Consider the following 23,351-nt stretch of genomic DNA (forward strand, 5'->3'; position numbering starts at 1 on the left):
CTTCCAAATTTTTTTATTCATGTATGTATATATTTTGCACAGGCATAATAACCTATTCCAAGAATGGTTTTACGGTACGTCATCATGAAAAAAGGCTTTCTTTTCCCTCCTCTTTTTACTGCAAGTCAGCTAGTGCCACTTATACTAGGAGTCCAGTAAAGTGATTCAAAACCCATGCAGTTCTGTGAGATCACAGTCTTCTACATTATTAATTCAATTTAGTACTTATATCTTTCAAATTTAGCTTGTCATTTACATTGTTTTCTCATAGTTCTGACATTTGAGTAGCATCATCCAAAATAAGTCCTTTATTTGTGCCCCATATTCTTCATCGCTATGAAATGTTTTGTTCATTTTTTGATTCAGTGTAAACTCGAGCACATTTCTGGTACAGTTGAATCAGTTGAGAGTTATCCCAAGGAACCCTCACGATAGGCATAAAGACTGGCCATTAAGCCAAGTTGCATTGCAGATGTTTGATACGTGCTTCTGCTTTGCAACTGAACCAAAGTCTTCTGTTTTTTCCCAGGGTTTTTCATGTTTAAACCACTTGAGCGATTGTCATTAAGGTTAAGACTCACACGTTTCATCGGCATTTTTTGAAGAGGAACTTAAGTTTAGAGAATTTAATGGCTTCATTTTTATATGTCCTGATATTTGTAGTGAAATGTTGTATCAAAATGGTTGTTTCTGACAGATCTATTTTTTTAATATATCTATAGACAGAGATGATAAATACAAATTTTAATGGAACAGTTGCAGGTTATGGTAACAGATATATATATATGCTGTTTATAAGCTGTATCTTTTCTAGACAATCTCTTATTTAACTATTGCAGCACAGCTTTCCTAGGGTAGGTGCAGCCCTCAGAGGCCTCATAGAATGTGTTAAACTGTACTGGGAACCTTAGTCTCTGGTTGAAAGTCTTCGGTTCTCCAAATTAGCATAAACTAATTAATTAGTTGAAGAATTAAATAAACAGTCTTCTCTTAAATTTCATCATTTCGTTTTTTTCAAAAAAAGTTTTATAATTTAGTAATGCATGTGAAGTGTTTATGACTGTTTATTACCGTGGTATTTTTGATGATGTGTGAAAACACTTGCTTTGCAAATTTGTACTGAATTACACAGCAAACGTTTCCTGAAAAGATAATTCAGTGAATGTAATTGCTCTTTTATAAGTGTGGAGATGAAAATATATTGCAGTGGTTGTTTTGTAAGATGCTGGGGTTTTTTTGTTGTTGTTTTTACCATATTCTAAAATGCTCCCAAGTTGCCCACTTCTGAATTATTTAAAGTTGCATTACAATTTTGTGTAGTAGGTGTTGCCTTTTCTCAAACTTCCTGATCACAAACTGACTGATTCTCAATGTCCATATTTCCGGCTGGGTATGCAGTCTGTCTGTCACTGTTTTCCCTCTAGTTCCTGTGGACCCAACTTTTCTTTTTTAAATGAAATAGAACTGGTGAGTTTCTGCTCTTCCAGAACCTCATCATCCGATTTTCTAATCTGCTGGTGGGATTTCCCTCATCTTCCTCCTCTCTCCCCTTCCCTATTTGTTCAGTAAATGTATATTTTTATTGCAATCTGGAAATATTTAAGTATCACTCTGCCCAAGAACTGATAAGTCTAAAAGAAGTATGGAAACAATACTAAATACATTGTAAATTCAGGTTTAAAAAAAAGAGAGATGTATCAGTTGTAAAATACAGATGGGATTAAGTGGAACATCAGTTTTCTGGGGCCAAGCATTTGTCCAAAGAAGTGCTTTCACTCTGGCTTTGCTCAACTATATTGAAAATGTCTGTTCTATGCTGTTAATAAAATGTGCTTAGGGAGCAAACTGATTACTGGATGTCAGTGGTACTGATGAATGACAGAAGTTTCAGATTTGGGCTGGCTTCAGGACAAAACATTAAGAACTTGTGAAGTGCAAAATGTGCACCTTGTGTCATGTGGGACCTGAAAATTAAATAATTGTTTCATAATGTAAAGTGGCCTACATCTGGTTTCCACAAATGTGTGTTAGACTGCAAAAAATTAAGTCCCATAGATACCTTCCTTCATTAGAGATGAGTAGAGATCATTGCCAAAACTGAGCTGCTTTTACATATTGCTCGTTAGAAAGATTTCCATGTTGCCAAGCGCTGTTTAACTCTCAGCTGGGGACATGAGGTAATGAGATTTAGAACTCTGGGATGAAGTATAAAATATTCTCACTTATTTTCCAGGAAGAAGCTCTCCAAGAGAGTTAATTCCATAATAAAACTCCACTAGGATATGACCTTAGAAGCATTGTTGAGTAACTGCACTTGAACTCCTATTGTCACAAAGAGCAACTTTTCTGGCCTGAATCTTATATTTGAAAACTGTGTTTTACCCATTGAATATGTGGCCATGTTTTCAAGGTGTTTTTGGCACTGAGCAAAGTACAGCAAAAATCTAGCAATCAGATATCAGGACTTTGTCTTCCATCCCCCTAAGAGCAGGTCCTGTATTGACAACAGAACTGAATATGATGTATTACAGAAATACTTGTATGGTCCTCTTCCCTTCCACTGCCTTTGGTGGAGTTGGGACCTCATCCCTTCAGGTGATATTCACAGAATGCATTGCTTTGGTGCTAGTCTGAAGAACCTTGTTTGACGTATTGTGTCTACTGAAGTTGAGCAATTGAGTGATAAAACTGAGGTGATTGAAATGAACATTCCTCAGCTCACAAATGTTTGTGATCAGACTGAGGAATGTGTGAATGCATGTGCATCTAGGGCTTACACATTGGTTTTCTTGCATGACTATGTTGAATGCGTGTAAATATTTAATATGGAATTCTAAAGTTGATGCTCTTGCATAACTAACCTACAGGGACAGTGTCTTTTTTCTGTCTCTTTTTTTTTTTAACCTCACTAGAGTACTTATATAACTAAATAAAATATTATAAAGAGAAGAATTCTAATTCTTCTCTTGAAGTTTGAAATATGCATCCAAAATCACTTGCACTGAATACACAAGCACCATAAACCTGAAACGTGCGTACTGTAAGCATCTGATGTTAGTAAATCCTTCTGCTTGACTCATCACAGGAACAAGCACGTTTCTGGAGAACAAGTTTCACTTACTACAAGTAATCAGAAAATATTTTTCAGAATTGAATAAATCCTTGGAGAACATGGGAGAAAGAAAGAAAAGTTCTGTTTTGAAGCTCTAGAGACTTCTGCTTCTTTGCTGTTAGTGGTGGCTCTGCAGTGCTGTTTGTGCCTGTGCTGTGCCTGTGTTGGAGGCAGTTCAGCAGCTGGGGATGCACCATGTTGGGAGGGAGATGCTGGTCCTTTGGTGGTTGGCAGTCACTCTGTGGAATCACATTACAGCAAATGATATGGCACAGGAAGGGGTTTTTAAAAACGGATATTACAGTGTCTGTTACACGTGAAAATCTTATTCATGAATGGAGTTTGATGTTTACTTAATATTTGGGGACTTTTTTTTGGATCCTTTTCCTATTCAGTTGAATACAATAAATGAAGTAGCATCACTTACAGTCAGTAGTGAGCCTAACTCTATTAATGAAAAAAGCTGTAACTTAGAACTGCTCAATTTGCTTTAGTAATATTAGTGCTGGAATCTCAGCTAAGGAAAAATGGCTTTTATTGAAAGGTATAAAATGGAAAGTTTTTATTCTGGGAACTGTTGTCTTTGATGGCAAAACCAGTTTGACCAACAACAACAAAAAAAACTATCTCTGGGGGTGGTTTGAGATTTTCCTGGGGAATTTAAATGCCACGAGGTACTCTCAGCTTAAAAATAGAAATGTGTAGGTTGAAATGAGTAACTGAGAGGTATGTGCTGTAGGCTGGGACTTAGGAATACAGATGTTCATAGATTTTTTTAAAATACTTTTTTATTTTAAAGTTATTATAAGTCTACATGGCTTGTAATTATTACTGTACTCAAAATAGCTTTAAGAAACTCCGCACGACTATTAGAAATCGCATTAGAAATCAGAGATGTATCTTTTTAGCTTTGCTGTGCTTATGTGCATCTTTTAGTGCTGGCTCTGATTTGGAAGATTTTAGGAGAAATATCAGTACTGAAATGAGGTTCGTTAGCTTAAAAGCATTCTATCAGGAAATGATCCTGCTAAAATGTCAGGCAGTGCTCTCTGGCTATTAGTGCAGCCTTTTGCTGTTTTTTGCTTTCCCCTTTTCTTGCTTTCACCAAATTCAAATGATTTATAACAGCAGTTGAATTATTTTTTTCCTGCTGGTAGCAATGAAGTTGCGTGCTTTCTTTTTTCATATGCTTTAACCTCCTCTTGTACATCTGTGCCCTTTTGCACCTTTTCCTTTTGATACAAGTGTATTCAAATTTTTTCTATGAGACAGCTCCCTTTCAACATCCTATGTCTCTCTGTCCTCTTTTTAGTTCCTAAAGTGTTACGCATAATGAAAATCTTGCAGATGCAGAATAGGCTTTTTGCTGATTTTGAAATAACTGACATTTAGGTAAGTGCTTCACAAGGCCCAGCACAGGCTGAGTGCTCGGCTTTCCAGGCTCCTGGGTGTCTCTTTTTAGCTCCCAGTTTTTGCACCCAGATTACCTGCAGTCTGATGAGACTGAAACCCAAGTTGCTGAGACTTCAGGTGAACCCAGCACATGTTCTGGTTTGAATTACTTTTCCCTTTTTTTCCTGAATCTTCTTTACCTTTGGATTCTGTCTTCTCCTTTTTGTAGAAAACTCTTTCAACAATTTTTGCTGATCTATTTCACATCGAATTGTAAGCCTGGAAAATTCTTTTTTTTTTCTTTTTTTTTTTTTTATTAACAATTTTTAAGAATGTTCCTTTGAGAAAATTTGTGAAGGTCACAGTGATATCAGTCCCCTTTTGTATCTCTGAATGCTCTTTGAGGTTACGTGGTCCCATGGGGGCTTCAGATCACCTGTGTGTTCCTGCATGCTCTTTTTGAACAAACCAATCCCTTTTGTGACTTCATCTGCTTCTCCTGTGCTGACGGAGTTAAACCCCTTTCCAATCTTGACTTGCAGTCAAATCTGTGTAACCACAGTTTCAAACTGAGTATGTATTTTCCATCTAATGAAAATGAGACTTCTGGGAATGACACACACGGCATATGTTCATGGTTATGGTGGAAAGTAGCTTCATATTAAAAACCTGTTTACATTTTTGAAATTCAACTTTTTGACACATAGTACCCATGTTAAAGATAATTTTAAATGAGTATTTCAGTATTCACTGTTTTGGAATAAAGCCCTATTACAAATCACACATATACAAATTAAAAATACTTTTGTGATGATTTTCAGCCTGCACCTATCCATAATAAGATCTCAGGCAATTTTTCAGTAACATCAGGAGCCAAGTACTCTCCTGTGAAAGCATAATAGCAATCTTAGATCTAAACAAAATTTCTAGGAGTTATATGAGCATTTATGATAAACATTAGGTGCTTGAGACTGCAGTAAGCATATTTTACTTAAGCATATTACTACTCTTTTGTATCTTATTTATATTCCTTATTTTCCCCATATCTAGAAAGGTGATACTGCATACAGAAAGGAGGATGGATAATACAACATATGTAGTTAAGAAGTATAAGTGCTTTTTGTTCTTAGGAATACAGACAGTTTCTTACTGAACGTTCATGCATTTCATACCATGCTCCCCTCTCCCTCTCCTTCCTCAGAACAGTTCCCTACAACAGAGCCTATCCTTCAGGAACTGCTCCTGCATGGGCCTCACTGTCAGCAGCTCCCCCCGACCTCCTGCTCACTGCAGGCTCCTCTCCATGGGCTGCATAATGATAGAGGCACAAGTTTCCACTTACTCCTATTTAAAGTGAATGCTTCTTAAATAATTATGAAGCAAGAACGCAACATAAGTCAATAAAATGTTTCCTGACTGATCATCTCTTGAAGGGCTAGTTGCATTCTTTAAATCCTGCTTGTCTGTAACCCTCCATTAAAACAGTCTGTTCTGAAATCATACTTATAAAAATGCTGGAGACTTTATTCCCTTGCAGCAGCTACCGTTTATTCCTATAACCAAAGTAATGTGCAATTTTGGCATTAATTTCTCTAACACTCTCAACCTGTTTCATTTCTACAGGACTGCAAAAAGCGAATACAGTGACCCAATTGTAGTTAGGTTAGGTTAGATCTCCAGTAAGTGCAACATCAATTCTGAATTGTTGTTAAGAATACGTAGATGCTCAAAAGCTTTGCTCAGGTGCTGCTTAAGCTTGGACCTATCTAATGCTTTATGTTCATACTCCTTACATAGCTGAAATTCTGCTTCTTCTTAACCTTTTAAACACACTGACAACGAGGTACTGTTTTTTTTCTTCCTGATAGATTAGAAGCACCATTCATCTGATATTTGAGATTGAGGCAATCAGTGAGAGCAGACAAGAACATGTACATTGATGCTACGTAGAAGAGATTCTTGGTTTGTCAGCCCGTGGGCTGGATAGCAGCAGGTCAATGAGTGAGATTCCCATTTCTTACCATCAACATTTCCATGCTACTTAAAGCTGTGGTCCTGAGTTACAATCCACTGACAAAAAGAGAAATCGACTCATATACCTCGTATCCTAGTTTACTATCATAATTTTGAGTCATATTGAATGAAAATATTGTAAGCCTTCTGCTTCATGCTACCTATTGCCTCTGTGGGTAAATTTATGTGTCATTATCTCAGATAACCTGGACAAGTGGTTCACTGTAAGAAGCAACACTGATTTATTTACTGAAACTAGACTGAATCTCAACCAATAGCGGTTCTAAAATCCACGAAGTAGCTCACTATTTCTTCTATCCACCTAAAATACTAACTCCTGTTTTTGATCATGCACTTCAATTAATTTCCCTACTCCTGTCTCTCTCTCCAAGAATTCCTTCCCTCCACGCCTTTCTTCCATCTGAAGTTAGTACTGTCTGACTCAACAGAAAATAAAACAGAGCACACTTCAACGTATTATTTCCATTAGGTTTTGGAGAATTTTCTCAGCACTTTGAAAGCTAGAATTGTGAATCATTAGCAGAGAAGCTGGTTGAATTTAGGGATGCTTTCCACGAACGCAGTTTTAGTTTAGTGTGTTTTCTCCGCATTTCTTTTTTTCCTACAAATGTTTCTTCAGCCATAATGTGGAGAGTGAAGCATGTTCTTTTTTTGTGCATGATCTATGAGACAAGTAAGCATGATTCCTTTCATCTTAATGATAGGATCTGATATTATTTACATTTTACATTAGACTAATTTTTCTGGTTTTATGAAGGTACTGGGAACAGTATTCATTGAATGACTTGGGTTAAAAGTGACGAGTTCAATCTAGTCACAATCATCTTAGTTCAATCATAGAATCACCAAGGTTGGAAAAGACCTCCAAGATCATCCAGTCCAACTATCCTCCCACCAATTTTTTCCCACTAAAAAATGTCCCTTAGAATTAAACAATTCTTGAACACCTCCAGAGACTGTGATGCAACTATCAATCTCTCTGGGCAGCTCATTCCAGCACCTGATTACTCTTACAGTGAATAAATTTTTCCTAATATCCAACCTGGACCTCCCCTGGTGCAACTTGTGCCTATTCCCTTTAGTCCTGTTACTAGTTAGGTGGGAGAAGTAGCTTAACCTCACCTCACCACAACCCCCTTTCATGTAGCTGTGGAGAGTGATAAGGTCTCCCCTGAACCTCTTACCCAGGCTGAAGATTCCCTCAGTTCCCTCAGCCGCTCCTTATAACGCTTGTGCTCCAGACTCCTCTCCAGCTTCAGTGATTTTGGATGTGCTCCAGGACCTCACTGTCTTCCTTGTAGTGGGGGGCCCAAAACTGAATATAGTACTCAAGGTGCGTCCTCACCAGAGCTGAGTATTAAGGGACAATCATCTCAATGCTCCTGCTGGCAACGCTATTTTTGATACCAGCCCGGATGCCATTGGCCTTCTCACTGCTGGCTTATGTTTAGCTGAGTATCAATCAACATTACACCTCCAGATCCATTTCTTCCACAGAGTCTTCCAGCCACTCTGCTCCAAGCCTGTAGTGTTGCATGGGGTTGTTGTGGCCAAGGTGAAGGACCCAGCACTTGGTCTTGTTGAACTTCAACCCATTGGCCTCAGCCCAGATATCCTGCCTGTCCAGATTCCTCTGTAGGGCCTTTCTACCCCCAGGCATATCAGCATTATGACACTTACGTTAACTGTTAGACAAGCTAGATTAAATTTCAACCAGTAAGGATTTTAAAATCCAGAAAGGAAGTAAAATCAGTCTTTGTGGACTGATCTGGCAGGGTTCCTTTTGTGAGAAACTGGGGAGGAAGCATACTGTTAAAAAGAAAAGGATTTTCTTGATAATTACTTCTGAATCTTTCTCAATGAAAAATGATGGTGAATTTTTGTCTTGTATTTGCTAAAATAGAATTGTATGTGCTGGGAAACAGTTTAATCTACTGGAGGCAAAAGTGAATTCACTGGTTTGGAAAAGAAATCTAAAATCTAACACGGTCCAATTAAGATGATTTAAAGGTTAAAGAACAAATTTTGTTTGTCCTTCCCACAAGTAGTATCTGCTAAATGAAGAAATTGCACCCAGGAGTTTGTAATTGCAGCTGTGACTGATTTTAAGCAACTCAAGGTACTGAAATGGAGATTACTTCATTTTTTGGATGCTATAAAAATTATATCATCAGCAACGTTCTTGTACTGCATGTAGAGATGTGGTCCATCAGTCTAAGGGCAACCCTGCAAATGAAGCCCTTTCTTTTGGGAGTGTGTCTTGCTTTACAGTTAGAATCTGAATTTAAATTGCAGCAAGCATGATAAAGAAAGTTTATTTTAATTTTCTGCTGATCATTTAGTAGATGTTCAGTCTTTGATAATACCTTCTTTTGACTTTTTTGGTAATTTCTTTACTGTTCACACATGGTAATTATTCAGTTAGTTAATGAATTACGATGCTTATGTTATGGTAACATCTTTCTAGATTAAAAATAGAAATAAAATTAGTTGTTAATTTCATCTAGTGGCAGGTGATGAATATTCCAAAATTAAACTTTAGTCTTAGATGGAATCAACACAGTTCCTGTGTTGCTGAGGTCCCTGTACTTGGGGTCTCTGTTAGAAGTAAAAAAATTATTTTCTTTCTCTTTCATTCTGGAGAGGAGGCTGTTATGCTCAGATTGGGTTCTTTTTTTGGTCCCCTTTGGGCTGGGAAATATTTGAATTCTGTGATGCTAATATGTGTACTTACCTGTTTGCTATCAGAAACTTTATTTTTTATGATTAATTCTGTTAAAAAAAAAAAAAGACAGATATATATTTTTGGGTCTGTTCTGTGGATGCTATCTAGAGAGCCTATTCAAATTTTAGTTGTATACTGCTTGGAAATAAATAATTAGCAACTGTCTAAAAAATGCTTCAGATACATAGGTTGCTCCAAAAGTAAAGCCTCCTATTATTACCATGGAAACTACAACATGTAAGAAGAATACAGTAGTACTGTATGATGGAGCAAATTCTCAGCTGCAGAATCTGTTTTTCAACATGGCGACCACCATTAGCTCTGCATTTTCGTCAGCGATGAAGAAGAGCATGCATGACCAATTAATCTTTTATGGTGACCCATTAATGCCACTGTTGAAAAACGCACCACCACCTCCTACCTGTGCTCACATCTGTTGTTTGGTCACCATCAATGTCTTGCAAATGTCAATGTGGGTGCCATTTTCTTGACATGGAGGGATTATATTACATCTCTTTTCTTTGTAAGTACTTCCATGTCAGATGCCATTTTGTCAGACTGCTGTCATCTGTTGCATGGCAAGAAAATGTCATGGAATTTTGGTGGGAAGATTCAACCTCTACTGCCGTAGTACCAACATCCACCTTTGAAGTCATGGACCAACATAATAAGATAGGAAGCATTACTTTCAAAGCAGCCAGAACAGTTCAGTTTTTTAGAATGTACTTTCTAATACTGTTATATCTGTGACGTAAATAATCTACTTATTGCTCTACAATGTGCCCATGTATTTCTCCGAAAGAAAGACGTGGATTATATTGGTTATTAATTATTAACTGGATTGATGATGAATTTATACTAAGTTCTTTTATGAGGGAACATTACTCAATGTTCCCTAATAGCCCTCATTATCACATTTATTGTTGATCTGAGTCGTTTTTTATCAAGTGTTCCTTGAGAGTGCATTTGGTTGAGAACACTTAGAAATGATATTGAAAGTTGTTTCTTTGACCTTTTAGGAAGGCACATAACCTTTATCTTAGATAAAACTAAGTCAGAGTCTTATCTGTAAATACTAAATGGTAGGTTAAATACAATTCTATCTCTATAATGTTTATCATTAATAAGTTGTCAGCACTCTTCAGAAATGTATTTCAATGTGTATTCGTGTTTCTCCTATTTCCAAAACAGAAACATAGTAATCAGTTAAGTCATAAGAATATAAATTGAGAAGTTACGCATCTGATCTATTTTGTTGCGTTCCCCATCTTCAATTAAAAGAATAATATTCTTCATTTAATCCTATGGCTTTCAACTGTTTTATGTTACTCATTGCTTTAGTTTTTAAGTGCTTGATTGCTCAGGTGAAACTGTCAACCCTCCTAGACAAGAGAATCAATGCCTTCTTTATCCATTGGTTTAGTCTTCATTTACCAAGGATAACTACTTGCTTAGTAGAGAAATTAAAAGAGCTAACGTTTATTCTGTGCTTTTTTTCTTACTCCTTTCCCCAGACAACTTTATTTCTACTTATTCTCTATTCTGTTTTTCTTGTTCTCTTACTCTGCATTCTTTATTTAGCAGATAGTACTTTTAAAACTCATTCTATTCCTTAAATTTGTTGCCATTTCACAGCAAGTTTTCCTTGTGACAGATGTGATAGACCTGATCTTTGCTTGACTGAATGATTCTTAAAATTGTCTTTGCAGGGTGTGGCACTGCAACAGGAGGAGCTGAAGATGAAGGTGAGGCTGAAGCTGGCTGGATTGAAGGTGCTGCCATCCTGCTGTCTGTTATCTGTGTTGTACTTGTCACTGCCTTTAATGACTGGAGCAAGGAGAAGCAGTTTCGTGGGCTTCAAAGTCGTATTGAGCAGGAACAGAAATTTACTGTTGTCCGAGGTGGGCAGGTGATCCAAATCCCAGTGGCAGAGATAGTAGTTGGTGACATTGCACAGGTGAAATATGGTAAGTTTTCTCAACTATATGACTACTTTTTTTTTCAAGTTTATATATTCCTCCTCCCCCTTTCTAGCAGAATAAAGCATATTTGGGACTCATTCACTGGAACTAATTGAAAAGATAGAACAATCTTTCCGTAGTGTGACAGTAATAACACTGCTGGGGCAAAAGAATAACTCAGCCCAAGAAACTTACAATAAAACTGCACTTGGTAATAAATTTTATTTTTGCAATCTTCACTTTCTTTCCCTGACAAGGCCAAAAACTGTTAATGCAACGTTAATTTTCTTTCATAGAGGATTAGAGTATTTGGATTTATTTATTTTTTTATTATGTCTAATTATGAATATGAGAAAGTATTTTTAAACACTTTGTTAAGGAATTGTGCCCGTGTGCACACTTGGTAGGCCACTCCAAAACTATGCATCCTGTAATTCTTCCCAGACTGAGTGTTGCTAGTGGGCAGGTGCCTTACAATTATATAGTGTACGGACCTCCCCTCCTGCCATCAGGTCTCTCCTGGGCTTAACTGCAGACTTCCTGGGAGAGGGAAGGTGTGGGACTTCTTGACTGTCTGTTAGCCACTGTTTATTCTTATGAAGTCTGGCTGAGAAACCCTATTGTCAAAAAGACTGTTCCCCTCACTCTGATTATTATGCTCATCATATGTGAAGTGTGATGCACTCTTATTCTCAGGATAGAGTTAAGCTAGTATTTGCCAAATAAGGGCCTTTTCCTATGGCACTGCAGTAATATGGCTAACATGGACCATTATGGTTTTTCTTCTTTCACCCTTGCTTTCATTTTACAATTTAATAAAATTATGGTTTCTTGTAATTGTATAGAAAAAAATATGTAATTATAAAAACACTAAAAAAACTGTGGTTTTCTATTACCATGTTCTTACTGAAAGGTGATCTCCTACCTGCCGATGGGATATTTATTCAAGGAAATGATCTTAAAATTGATGAAAGTTCTTTGACTGGAGAGTCAGACCAGGTCCGCAAATCTGTTGACAAAGATCCAATGCTACTGTCAGGTAAATTTTCTTCAATTCATGCTGAGTTTATCTTTTATGCACTGCTTTGTTCATGTTTGGTTTTGATTTGTTTTTTTCACACCATCAAGGTTTGGTAACCTAGATACAGCTGATCTTTTGAACACAGACACTGACCCTGCCTGTTTTTGATGAGAGACATTCTATTGCTTTTTGATTGCATGCAATTATTTCTGATTGTGGCATTTATTTTATGAATTGAGAAAATAATGAACATTTTTAGATGAAAAATAAAGAAAGCACTATCCTGGGAAGTAAAAATTGTTTCAATTTACTGTATACCTGCTTCAATTTTACCATTATGTTTTAAAGCCTCTTGAAATGCTTTTTTTATATTTATGTTAGAAATAATAGGAAAAAAACCCATAATTGTGCTTAGAAAAAAAAATGACTACACTAAAATGTTCACATTTATGGTCCATGACAGTTGAGGTTTGTTCACGTTTTTCATAATATTTGCATACTGTAATCCAAATAAATCAGTTAAATAAAATAGTTTTGTTTTTTAATTCTAAATGGATCAGTTGGTAATAGATTTCAGCTGGAATGTGATTACAAAAGAACTGTCTGCTGGTTTCATGATAATCAATATATTGGAATCTGAAATAATATTTTTAAGTACATTTGAAGTCATTATTTATGAGAAGACTCCTCTTTCCCATCTGGTTAATGTACTCTCACAAATTCCTGAATGGAATGACATCTTTTTGGATACCCATAGAATTCACTTACTGTGGAAAAAACATAACGGTATTGCTCTGAGAGGCATGAAGGGAAGGAAGAGAAAGGGAAAGTAGTTGGGTTCGGAGAAAATATTTTTTTTCCTGCTTCCATAAGCTTTTGCTAGGAAGATAGAAGTTTGTTTTTGTGGTTTTATGGCAAAGTTAGAATGTGTACTCTATATAAGATTTCCTGCTCTACTGTAATTACAAAAATGCTGAAGAATTAATGTGATATTTTAACAACAGCTACAGAAACCTTTGTTCCATACTTCTACTAATGAAATTATACTCATGCTTTGTTAGAAAATCCTTGAACTCTATTTGCTTATGAGTAGATTTGATTACATGAGATTCTGGCATGCAAAATACCACCTTCTTCTGAGATGTAATTCAAGTTTTAATATCAATGGTACTGGGACTGATATGTGGTCTGGAAATAGCTAAGAAATCAAAAAAGTGGAGGGCTGTCGTGTCACATTTATTTCACAATGAGTTTAAAAATTGAATTCCTGCTGGATGTTAGCACAGTCCCATATTTTAATAAAGAAGAAAATCAAATAAACAAAGAGACAAAAACTTCTGGAAAAAGACCTCAGTTTTTCCTCTTGTCTTTGCTCTTGAGGGCATCGGTGAGCTCACTCCAGCTAGGCTTTTTAATTTAGAAAAAGATGACTGGGCTGATGCTTTCCACTGTTGTCTGTCAGTCATCTGTTGGAAATGAAAAGAGTTCAGGTTTGACATGTGAACAGCTGAAAGAAGGTACCATTTGAGTGGCAGCCATAGTTTGTTTCTGTGAGTCTAAATTTGGTGACACATCAACACTGCTTCAGGAAGCATTGTTTTCACTGCTGGCACCTGAAACAAGATTTTTAATATTCTATTGGTTTCAATGACATAATTAAACTAAATGAGTTTCTGTGCTTAATGTCCTGTTTAATATCCAGATAGTCATTTACTATACTTGGGAAACAATTCTAAAAGTGCAAGTGCTGAGTAAACCAGATGGTTCATTTCCATCTGTATACAGCTACATTTGGTACCACCTGGTAAGACAGAAATAGCATTATAAACACTAATACACCTGAAAGCAATCCAACATACTTATGTCTGAAACATTTTCCTCCTTTTAGGTCTCTAATGGAGATTTGCATGCGTAGTGTAGCCTAAGTAACTGTATCAACAGTCTTCAGCATTAACAAGGCTGTGATAACATTAAGTTTTTTCACAGTGAGCATGGCTGTGTATCAAGCAAAAGATGAACACTGTCTGACGCGCAACTGCTTTGATTCAAATTGATAGACCCTGGAGTCTGAAATTCAGAGACATCCACGATTCCTATAAACAGAAGTTCTTAATATGAGTCTGGCCTCAGCACTGCACACAGTGAATTATTTCAGAGTACCACGTGGGAATAGTTGACTTATAAAAAACTAGAAGGCTGATTGGTTAAAGCTCCATTGCAGTTATTTAGATGAATTTGATGAAGGTATGAAAGAGTTACAGGGAGGAGCTGACCCACTGTAGTTCTCACTGAAATGAGACTGACAACTTTACGTTGCCCTAAGTTTCAGCACTGCGTCCTTATATCTAAAAGTTCCTTGTTTCTTTGAAACAAAGAGAAGTCAGCTTATTCAGGAACAAATAAATAAAGAAATCTCTTTGTCACTGTTCTTTGTTAGGGTATGGAAATAGAAAGGAATCTTGATTAAGGAATCGGGTCAGTTATTGCCTGGAGAAAAATGGTTCTGATTCTGTCTTAATTCTTTGCCAGCAAATATTCAAAGCTGCGCTTCTGCTTTGCGAAGCACAAGTTTTCAGAACACAGCATCTAACTTAAAACGGATTATTTGGATATGCTGAGATTACATGCAGATGAGTTTCTGCAGTAAAACTTTTTTGTTTGTAGAGAATACTGTGGTGGTTGTTTCACTTTGTTACTAACTTCAGTCACCTCTTAATAATTTCAGCAACTAGTGGTTTAGACATGCAGATAGAGAACTTTTGGTCATCATGAGCTTCTTGGAACTAAGCACCAGAGTGGCATGCTCTTTTTTTCTTATTTTTGAACCTGGTTTCTAACCCATGTCATTAGTACTGTTAGATTGGAGGGTTTCTGAGCAGTCATGTATTTAACTGCATTTTTATCTGAAAATGTACGTGCTGCAATGCACCTTCCTTAACTGTGAAACCTAATTATCTCTTTTCTCATATAAGTTTTCTCCTTCATTTTCTATCTATATTAAATGTTTCTCAACTAAAATGTATTGTATTAATATTGAAAAACTGAAGGAAGAATTCCGTGTAATTGTTCCACGTGAAGTTGAAACATGTTTAGTGAACAGAGTAAGTGAAAAACATTCATTCATTGCAGAATTCTGCTCATGTTTCAGCAGCTGATCAATTTCGTAGAGCCCGCATCTCCCTTCAAGCTAATGTGAATGAATTATAGCACCACTTAAATAACAAGGTAGCCAGACTTAGATGAAAGGAGATTCAGCTCTTCTGTTTAGCTGAGGTACTAAATAAATCTGCAACGACACTAACAAACTCTAGTCTTCTGATCAATTAGTATTTAGTACATGCTTTTTTATGTGCCTCGACTTTTTTGTATTATGTTTACAAGAATAAGAAGAGGTTTGCAAGTTTAAGCAAAGCATTTTAGCCTAAGATGTTTAGAGTTTTCCAGCTGTGCATCTGTAAGCTTGGACATTGGTGGTGGGTACCAGTTTTCTCAATGAAGCTGTTTTTCATGCCCAAGCTGTGTGGTTTTTTTTTTTTTTGTATTCATGCACCTTTGTAATCCAGTATACAAGATTCCTTCAAAACATACATATACAAAAGCAAGTAAAAGATATTTTTAATGATGACCTTCTGGGAGGTTCTTAAGCTGTAAGTAAACATTCAGGCAATTTTGTCTTGCTTGAACCTGTACAACCAAGCCTATCCTAACTCAAGGATATTTACTGTTCCTTTGACTTAAATATGACTTGGGTTTGGTTGTTTGGCTGACTGTGGTTTTGCTCTGCCTTGTGAAAGGGGCAAACTGTACAGTAAAACCATGGAAACATTTTTCAACACACTGAGATGTATATTTTTTTAATTAGATCTGATCAGTAATGGCTTTGTTACTGCTTTTCTTACTTCTGCTGAATTTTTCTTAATGTTGTGATATTTATGCTCTTAAAATAGGCTTAATGTGGACAGGTGTGCTCTCTATTCTGTGTTTCCGCTTTAATTATTTAGAAAAAGAGATTTTGATGACAAATATATAGTTGGATTACTTAGTATGTTGAGGACAACAAATGAATGAGCAGTAATAAAAAATGGATTTTAAGAAAAGGTTATGAGGAGATAATATATATTATTAATATTTATCTATTTAATGAAAAATATTCCTTTTTTCAGTTTCTCAGATTGCTCAGTGAAAGAAAGCTGTGTTGATGAGGCTCCATCCCATAAAATGCTTTTTCAAGAAAAGGACGTAGAACAAATCTTTCCATGTCCATTTAGGCTGATTAGATGTGAATGACCAGTAAGATTCTCCATCAGAAATCAGTAATGTTCTGTAATTGCTCAGTCAGCAGATGCATCACTCAGCTGGTTAAAATCCATTTTGTGGTAGTTTACAATAAGCCTGTTTGAGAATTCTTCTCTGTCTCACTATGGTTTCAGGCTCTCTCTTTTTTTTGTTTTTTTTAATACTTTTTAGTAATTGGCTTTAAGTGCATGTCATAACAGTACATCATTCTGACTTCCAAGCTTTTTTTTTTTAATACCCAGTGTTGTAGGTCTTTCCCAAGATGCTACATCAAAATACTCATGACTGTTTCTAGGAAGTTTTAGTTTGCTTGTGTCCCCACAACTCATAACTCATAGCAGAAGTTTTCTAAGAGGCTCCTAACATTTGCTTGAGTAAAACCTGTAGATTAGCACTTTCAGTACAATTAAATATGCATTGTCTCTTGAAAGGAATGCATAACATATTTAATGGTTCTTATATATATGTACACCTACGCGTGTGTGTATTAAAATATGTGTGTATGTAAATATGTGTGTACATATACATATATATAAAATGCTTATATTCCATAATTTCAGGTACTCACGTCATGGAAGGCTCTGGACGAATGCTTGTAACTGCTGTGGGTGTGAATTCTCAGACAGGCATCATCTTTACTCTGTTAGGTGCTGGAGGAGAAGAAGAAGAAAAGAAAGACAAAAAAGGTAGATTTCTCAACACATACAAATGTTCTTAATAAGAAAGCTTTTTTTTGTTGTTTTTTTTTAATAGCCAGAAATCTCCTCAATTCTTGACCAAAATAAGTAAATAAATAAACAACCAACAAATCAGTGAAAGAAAAAAGTCCCACCAACAAGCAAACAAAAAAGATTCTACGAACTTTTTTGTACCCATTTTTGTCATTGCATGTCACATGGAAAAACAGCAAAAGCTGTTACCCAATAACATGCATTGGATAACAAGATGTTTTTCCATTGTGAGATTGCAGACTCTCAGTATATAATTAAATGCAAGGGAATACATGGGCATACTCCCACTGTCATATCTTTTTACATAAATCAATAGTCACCTAAAATTTGCAAAGGTTTTGCTCCCTTGCATTTGCATCTATGGAAGGGGCAACTTCAGTATCTGCTTGAATGTAACAATTGCCTGCCCTGAGGTCCTTTGTTTGTTTTATTTTGCTCAAGACACTGATAATTCTCCAGTGTTTCACTGTGTATAGCCTAGTGAAAGAGAAATCTGAGATAGCAAAGTAATGCAATGCTCAGTGCTCGTCACTTATTTCCTGGAGACAGAGATTCTTGCAGAGATGTGTAAGATCTTTCTAAGCAGACACTTAATCCAACTGCATACAGATGCAATACCAAGAACATTCCTCCTCATTTTGTAGTGTTACTAGCAGATTTGTGCTGGTGCAGGAGAGTATCTACACAAAGGTGTTTGCTGATTGAGCCCCAACTTAGGTATATAAACCTGCCATTCACTGAAATCCTACCAGTCCTAACAATTTGCTTCAGTCTCATGGGGGTGTATGTTTTTATTGTTATTAACGTTTTGTAAAAATAATCATACAGGTGTGAAACAGGAGGATGGAAATCAGCTTCCAGGTAGAGTAAGCATTCTGCCACATCAGATGAGGCTTTTAGCCAGCAAGCTTTGGTGCAAATCAGGGTTGAATGAATGATCAAAATAACTGTCTTTTAATTGATCCAGTTAAATTAAAGAACAATTTCAAATCAACAGGATTGTTCATGGCAAACACTTATGTGTGCACGCATTATTGGTGTTGCAAATCTTAATGTTAAGCTTGAATACTCAGTTAATCTCCACAAGTAAATTACTGTTTATGAAATGCTGAAATGCGTGATTTGCTATTAGCAGTTCGTGCTGTGCCGGTTAGTATGAGTATCCAAATGGAATAAAAAATAAGCATGAGCAACCAAAACAATGTTGTTATCATCAGTCATCATTTGCAATCGAAATTTTCAACTTTCAAATTTCAAACTGCTTACACAGGATGTGCTTCTAAATCCCGTATGCTGTTCATTTTCTTCTCTCAACTTACCATTTGTAAATTAAAACGATTTTTCTTGAACGACAAACCGGTACAGCACGAAACAGTCATTATGTTTCGTTCAAGACTCCTGGCCTGGTCTCATCAGAGGACTTGTGTGTGGTTGGTTAACAACTGGCCAACAGAAACAAGTAGAACTTCATTATTTACAGAGATTCATCTTCTGTACTCTAGTAGAAAGTCCACAGTAAAATAGTAGAAAGGAATCACTTTCCCATCCATGTGTTGCTTGTGCAGTTTCTCTAATATGGAGATAATTGCTGAAAACAAAATGAGGACTTCATGTTCTGTTACTTTTTTCATTTTACCTCAAAACTGGCAATTACAGAATGCCTATCATTTGAATTTAAAACAACACGTTATTCTCCATGAAGCTGTACTTTCCAAGAGCCTGTATTTCTTCTACGTTTCTGCATATAGTATGGAAAACTTAGTATTTCTGCTCAAATCAGTGTATGTTTTTACTAGGTGATGACAGAACAAGGATTGGGCCAGCCCATGTGAAACTAGGCTGTGCCAGCAGTAATGTACTGAAGCGTGCAGTGTTACATCAAATACAAGATCTGTCATGTTGCATATACTATGTAGTATGCTGCACGTTTTAAAAATCCTGATGCATCCCATAAGTTCATCTACTCAAGGGAAATGTTTCAACCATTTTTAATATCTGCAGATCTTTTATAGATTAAGTAAAAAATTCACATCAAGGACCATACATAGTGTTATGTGTAGTCAGTTCTCACCAACTGTCAAGCTTGTGAAATGTCCTCCTTGTTTATTTAGTAATTATTGTTCTTTTATGTATGAGTTTTTTCTTTTCTGTATTGATGTTTTGCTTTTGTCAATTAAGTTGATTAATTTAAAACATTGATTTTGGAGAAAACAAAGCCACAGTATTTCATAAATGTTTTTGCTTTTGTCATGTGCATTTGTTATTATTATTTATTGTTTTTTTGTTTGTTTTTTGTTGTTTGTTTTTATCCATTATTATTCAGTAGATTCTTCCCATCCCTCCTCCCACCCTCCTTCAGCTACAGATGGTGCAGCAAGTGCAAATGCCACTGATAATGCAAATGCCAGCTTAGTCAATGGTACGTCAAGAACACCTAGCTTGTTTTATTTGATAGATCTCTCTCCCAACTATATAAGATTCCCTCCTTCCTCTATGAACTGCACAGTTGTTTTATGTGTGTCATTACCCTCTGAATGCTCCTATTCCATAAACTCTACAGTAGCTTATAAGAGATGCCACAAAGATGCTATGAATGAATTATTTCATTCACCTGGTATTAGGCATGGAAGTTGAACAAATAGGAACTGTGATCTCTTTGCTGTTGATTAAAATTGCATTTAAAATCTTCAGTTTAACAAAGACTAGTTTCAAAACTCCTGAGTTGCCTGTACATAAAGTTTCTTTGTAAAACTCGTTACGCATTGATCAGCACAGAGCTGAAGAACACCATGATGAAGGGACTTTGTCATCTTTTCTTCTGATGTGGCACTCTCATAAGTGTTCATAAAGTCCTCACGTAGTTTTGAGAAATAATGTTGGGGTCAGGAAGCTGGCTCAATCTCAATTTGCGGTGTTTTCATTTAAAAAATTGCTGTTGTCAGCATCTTTTCAAGAAGAGGCTGACTGAAATGGGATTGTGTGGGTATTTGTGCATGCTCTTAGTCTGTGACTACGAGCCAGTCTGCACTGATTAAATATATATATATGTAGTTCAATTTTGACTGTCTCTTACTACAGCTTCTTGACCCCATTTGTAGCATGAAGGTGTTTCAGTCTTTTCTAATACTTTAATGGCAGTATTAAATGGAATGGGTCAGTTAGTCTAGAACACTAGTCTTAGAACAGCTGTATTTTTTCTGTTCATAAAGTACGTTTAGTCTTTACTAAACTAAAGAGCCCTTTCCCTCTGGTAGAGCATCAACTACACTGACAAGCGCCATTTTATTTTTTTGTCATGTTCATAACTGAAATTTTTCCTTTATAGGTCAGTAGTTGTTGCATTATGCATGTAAAGCTAGTTTCTGACATAGCAAGTTCTGAAGAGTTAGTAAGATAAACTAGTGGAATAACTTGACAAAATCAGAAAAGATATTAAACCTGCCCATCCCTCTCTTATCCCTAAACCATCCTAGTTCCAACATCCCAATTTCAGGTTTCTTAGAGACTAAGAACCAGGAAATTAATGAGGACTCTCTCATTTTCCTTTATTTATAATTCTTGCACACTTTTTTTGTGTGCAAAACAAATACACCCACAGAACCAAGTCTTACCAGATTACCTCCTTCTGTCTCCCTGGAGACTGCAGAATTATATTTAGTCTCAGGCCTGCTGTGGCTGAGCACTAAGTTAAGCATTTGCCTAAGTGTTTTGCTGGAAAACCATTGCTCACTGAACTGAAGAAATTAATCTTGATTTATTCTAACCTAGTCTCTCCATTAGCACAATTTAATTGCCTGGCAAATATCTCTTGTGTTTGATCTTAATGTCTGAACTTAATATTGAAATTGAGCGTCAAAGGATATTAAATCAGTGCTTTAAAGCAAGTATCTATGGGACCTTCTATCTCCTCTCCCATTAGAAACAATAGTTACTATCCCTGTTTATCTTAAAGCTATCGTTAGACAAAGAAACTCAGTGCTTTTCAGTGGTAAGTGTTGAAGTCAGTAATTCAGCAGAGTATGTTTCTGCTTTTAACTTTTCTAACATGAGGCAGTTGGATTAATTCTGCAGAACTTTGATCAATATGAGAGAAGAAACTTTCTATAAATCAACTTTTCTGATAGTATGTTCAGAAGAGAGCTGAGACTGCAAACACAGTTGAATGTGAGTGCTTTGAAATTCCCTGGGAAATTGCCCTAGTCTGGTTTCTGTTAATATTATGCATTTTTCTATTCAGCAGTGATGATGAGTTAGAGAACACTTAAGAGGTACATTGGTAGCTCTGAAAGAAAAGCCTCCTATTTATTTCCATGGAAACTACAAAAGATACAAAGTGCATACAAATACTAGTTGATGGAGCAAATTCTCAATTACAAAACACTATTTTTCAGCACAGTGACCACCATTAGCTCAGCATTTTCACCAGCGATGGTCAGCATGTCTGCATGACGTGCCATGCTCATAAAAATCTACACCAGCCAAGATGACGCACTGTTCCTGTCCCCACTGCTGACACATACCACCCACAACCTAGCTGTGCTCACATTCACTGCTTGGCCTCCATGAATGTTCATCAAGTATGAGTGAATGTCAAAGGGTGCAATTTTTCCACATGGAAGAATTCAGTTCCACTCCTTTGCTTTGTAAATACTTCATGTCAGACACCATTCTGTCAGGCTGCCTCTCTGCTGCCATCTGTTGCACAGCGACAAAATGTAATAGAAGATAGGTGGGAAGGTTCAACTTCTTCTGCCATCCCACCAACATCTGCCTCTAACATCATGGGCCAACATAATAAAATAGGAGGCATTACTTTCAGAGCAGCTCTCATAGCTGTGTTTCTGCAGGGTTTGGAGAGAAGAAAGAAAGGAAAGAATTAAATTCTAACAGAAGGGTATCAACTTCTTGTAACCATTTTTCCAGCCTAGATTAAACTAAACTTTCAATAATGTCTAAGGATTTTCCCTGAGGTATAAGTGGAAATGAACAGTTTTACCCAACAGCTTATACCTCTGTGTAGAACACACCTCCAAGGAACAAAAAAACATCATATACCTGAATAAGTACTTAGCACCGGAAATGCCATTACTTGTTAGTTGAAAATCAACTTGTCACAATTTAAAATAAATTGGTTTATATCCTACTTATAAATACACAGTTGGCCCAGAAAAAATGCTTTTTATGCGCAGTCCCTGAACTTACAGTGATGAAGCTGTATAGGCTTCTGACATGTGCTAATGTTGACCTCATGCTGTAGTGAAGGAACTGCTACACATTCTGTAGAGTTCTGGCAGTTGAAATAAAAATGTATAATTGTTAGTTAGTCTTATTAGTTAATATATAAATATGCATATATCCACAAATTATACTCAGTTCTCAAAAGGATACAAATTTACAGAATGGTCACAATTCACGGAAATTCCTTGGAATTTATAGTATTGTGTTTAGAAAATATAAAATATGTATTTTTTTAAATATGGGAAGCAGCAACCTCAGTTTGTTTATTGCATGGTTATCCCAAATTAGATTGGATTGGAGAAAGCAGTGTTGATCACTGGCTGCTTTATTCCTAGATCCCTCTGCATAAAAGTATCTAAAATATCCAACTTGAGACAATGGGATCAGGTTTATTCCTTTGTAGTTAATCTCATTGGCTCATATCACACTTCATGAAAGAATTCCTAATCTTTCACTTGACATGTTTGACGTCACATTTCCCCCTATATATAGATCTGCAATGCACATCTGTTCTTATGAGTTGCATAATATAACTGAGTTGGCATTAGGAGAGCTGCAGCTCATTTCTGTTGCACGAGGAGACATTTTGGAAAATCAGTAGGGTAGCTTCTTTTTTCACTCCACCACAGCACAGCAGAATAAAACTAGATTAGCTTCTCTGGGTGTTTTCAAGCCGTTCCTCCAATGAACAAGTAACTTCTAATGCCAGCAGTAGGAGTTTATTACTTTGTCTCACTGATTCCTCCTTTCTTAAGGGCTGTAGAAGTGAAAGGGGAGTTTTTCTTTGCTGAGGTTACTGTTTTTAGAGTAAGAACTCTGGCAGTAATAACATCATGGGTAT

General features: G+C 36.4%; 1 protein-coding gene across 4 annotated transcripts in view; it reads left to right on the plus strand.

Annotated features, from left to right (window-relative positions):
• The window catches only part of ATP2B2 (ATPase plasma membrane Ca2+ transporting 2), a 355,270-nt gene that overhangs the window by 252,070 nt on the left and 79,849 nt on the right, over positions 1-23,351 (plus strand). Inside the window, exons 6-10 of one of the 4 annotated variants that reach the window (XM_048957824.1) lie at positions 10,973-11,230; positions 12,138-12,263; positions 17,102-17,227; positions 18,101-18,133; positions 19,596-19,691. In XM_048957824.1, coding sequence (XP_048813781.1) covers positions 10,973-11,230; positions 12,138-12,263; positions 17,102-17,227; positions 18,101-18,133; positions 19,596-19,691 — 639 coding nt within the window. The remainder of the gene's footprint in view (positions 1-10,972; positions 11,231-12,137; positions 12,264-17,101; positions 17,228-18,100; positions 18,134-19,595; positions 19,692-23,351) is intronic. The other 3 variants (XM_048957828.1, XM_048957825.1, XM_048957827.1) reach the window with 3 other exon arrangements.

This window comes from Lagopus muta, chromosome 11, assembly GCF_023343835.1.
Source record: "Lagopus muta isolate bLagMut1 chromosome 11, bLagMut1 primary, whole genome shotgun sequence".
Lineage (NCBI taxonomy): Eukaryota > Metazoa > Chordata > Aves > Galliformes > Phasianidae > Lagopus > Lagopus muta.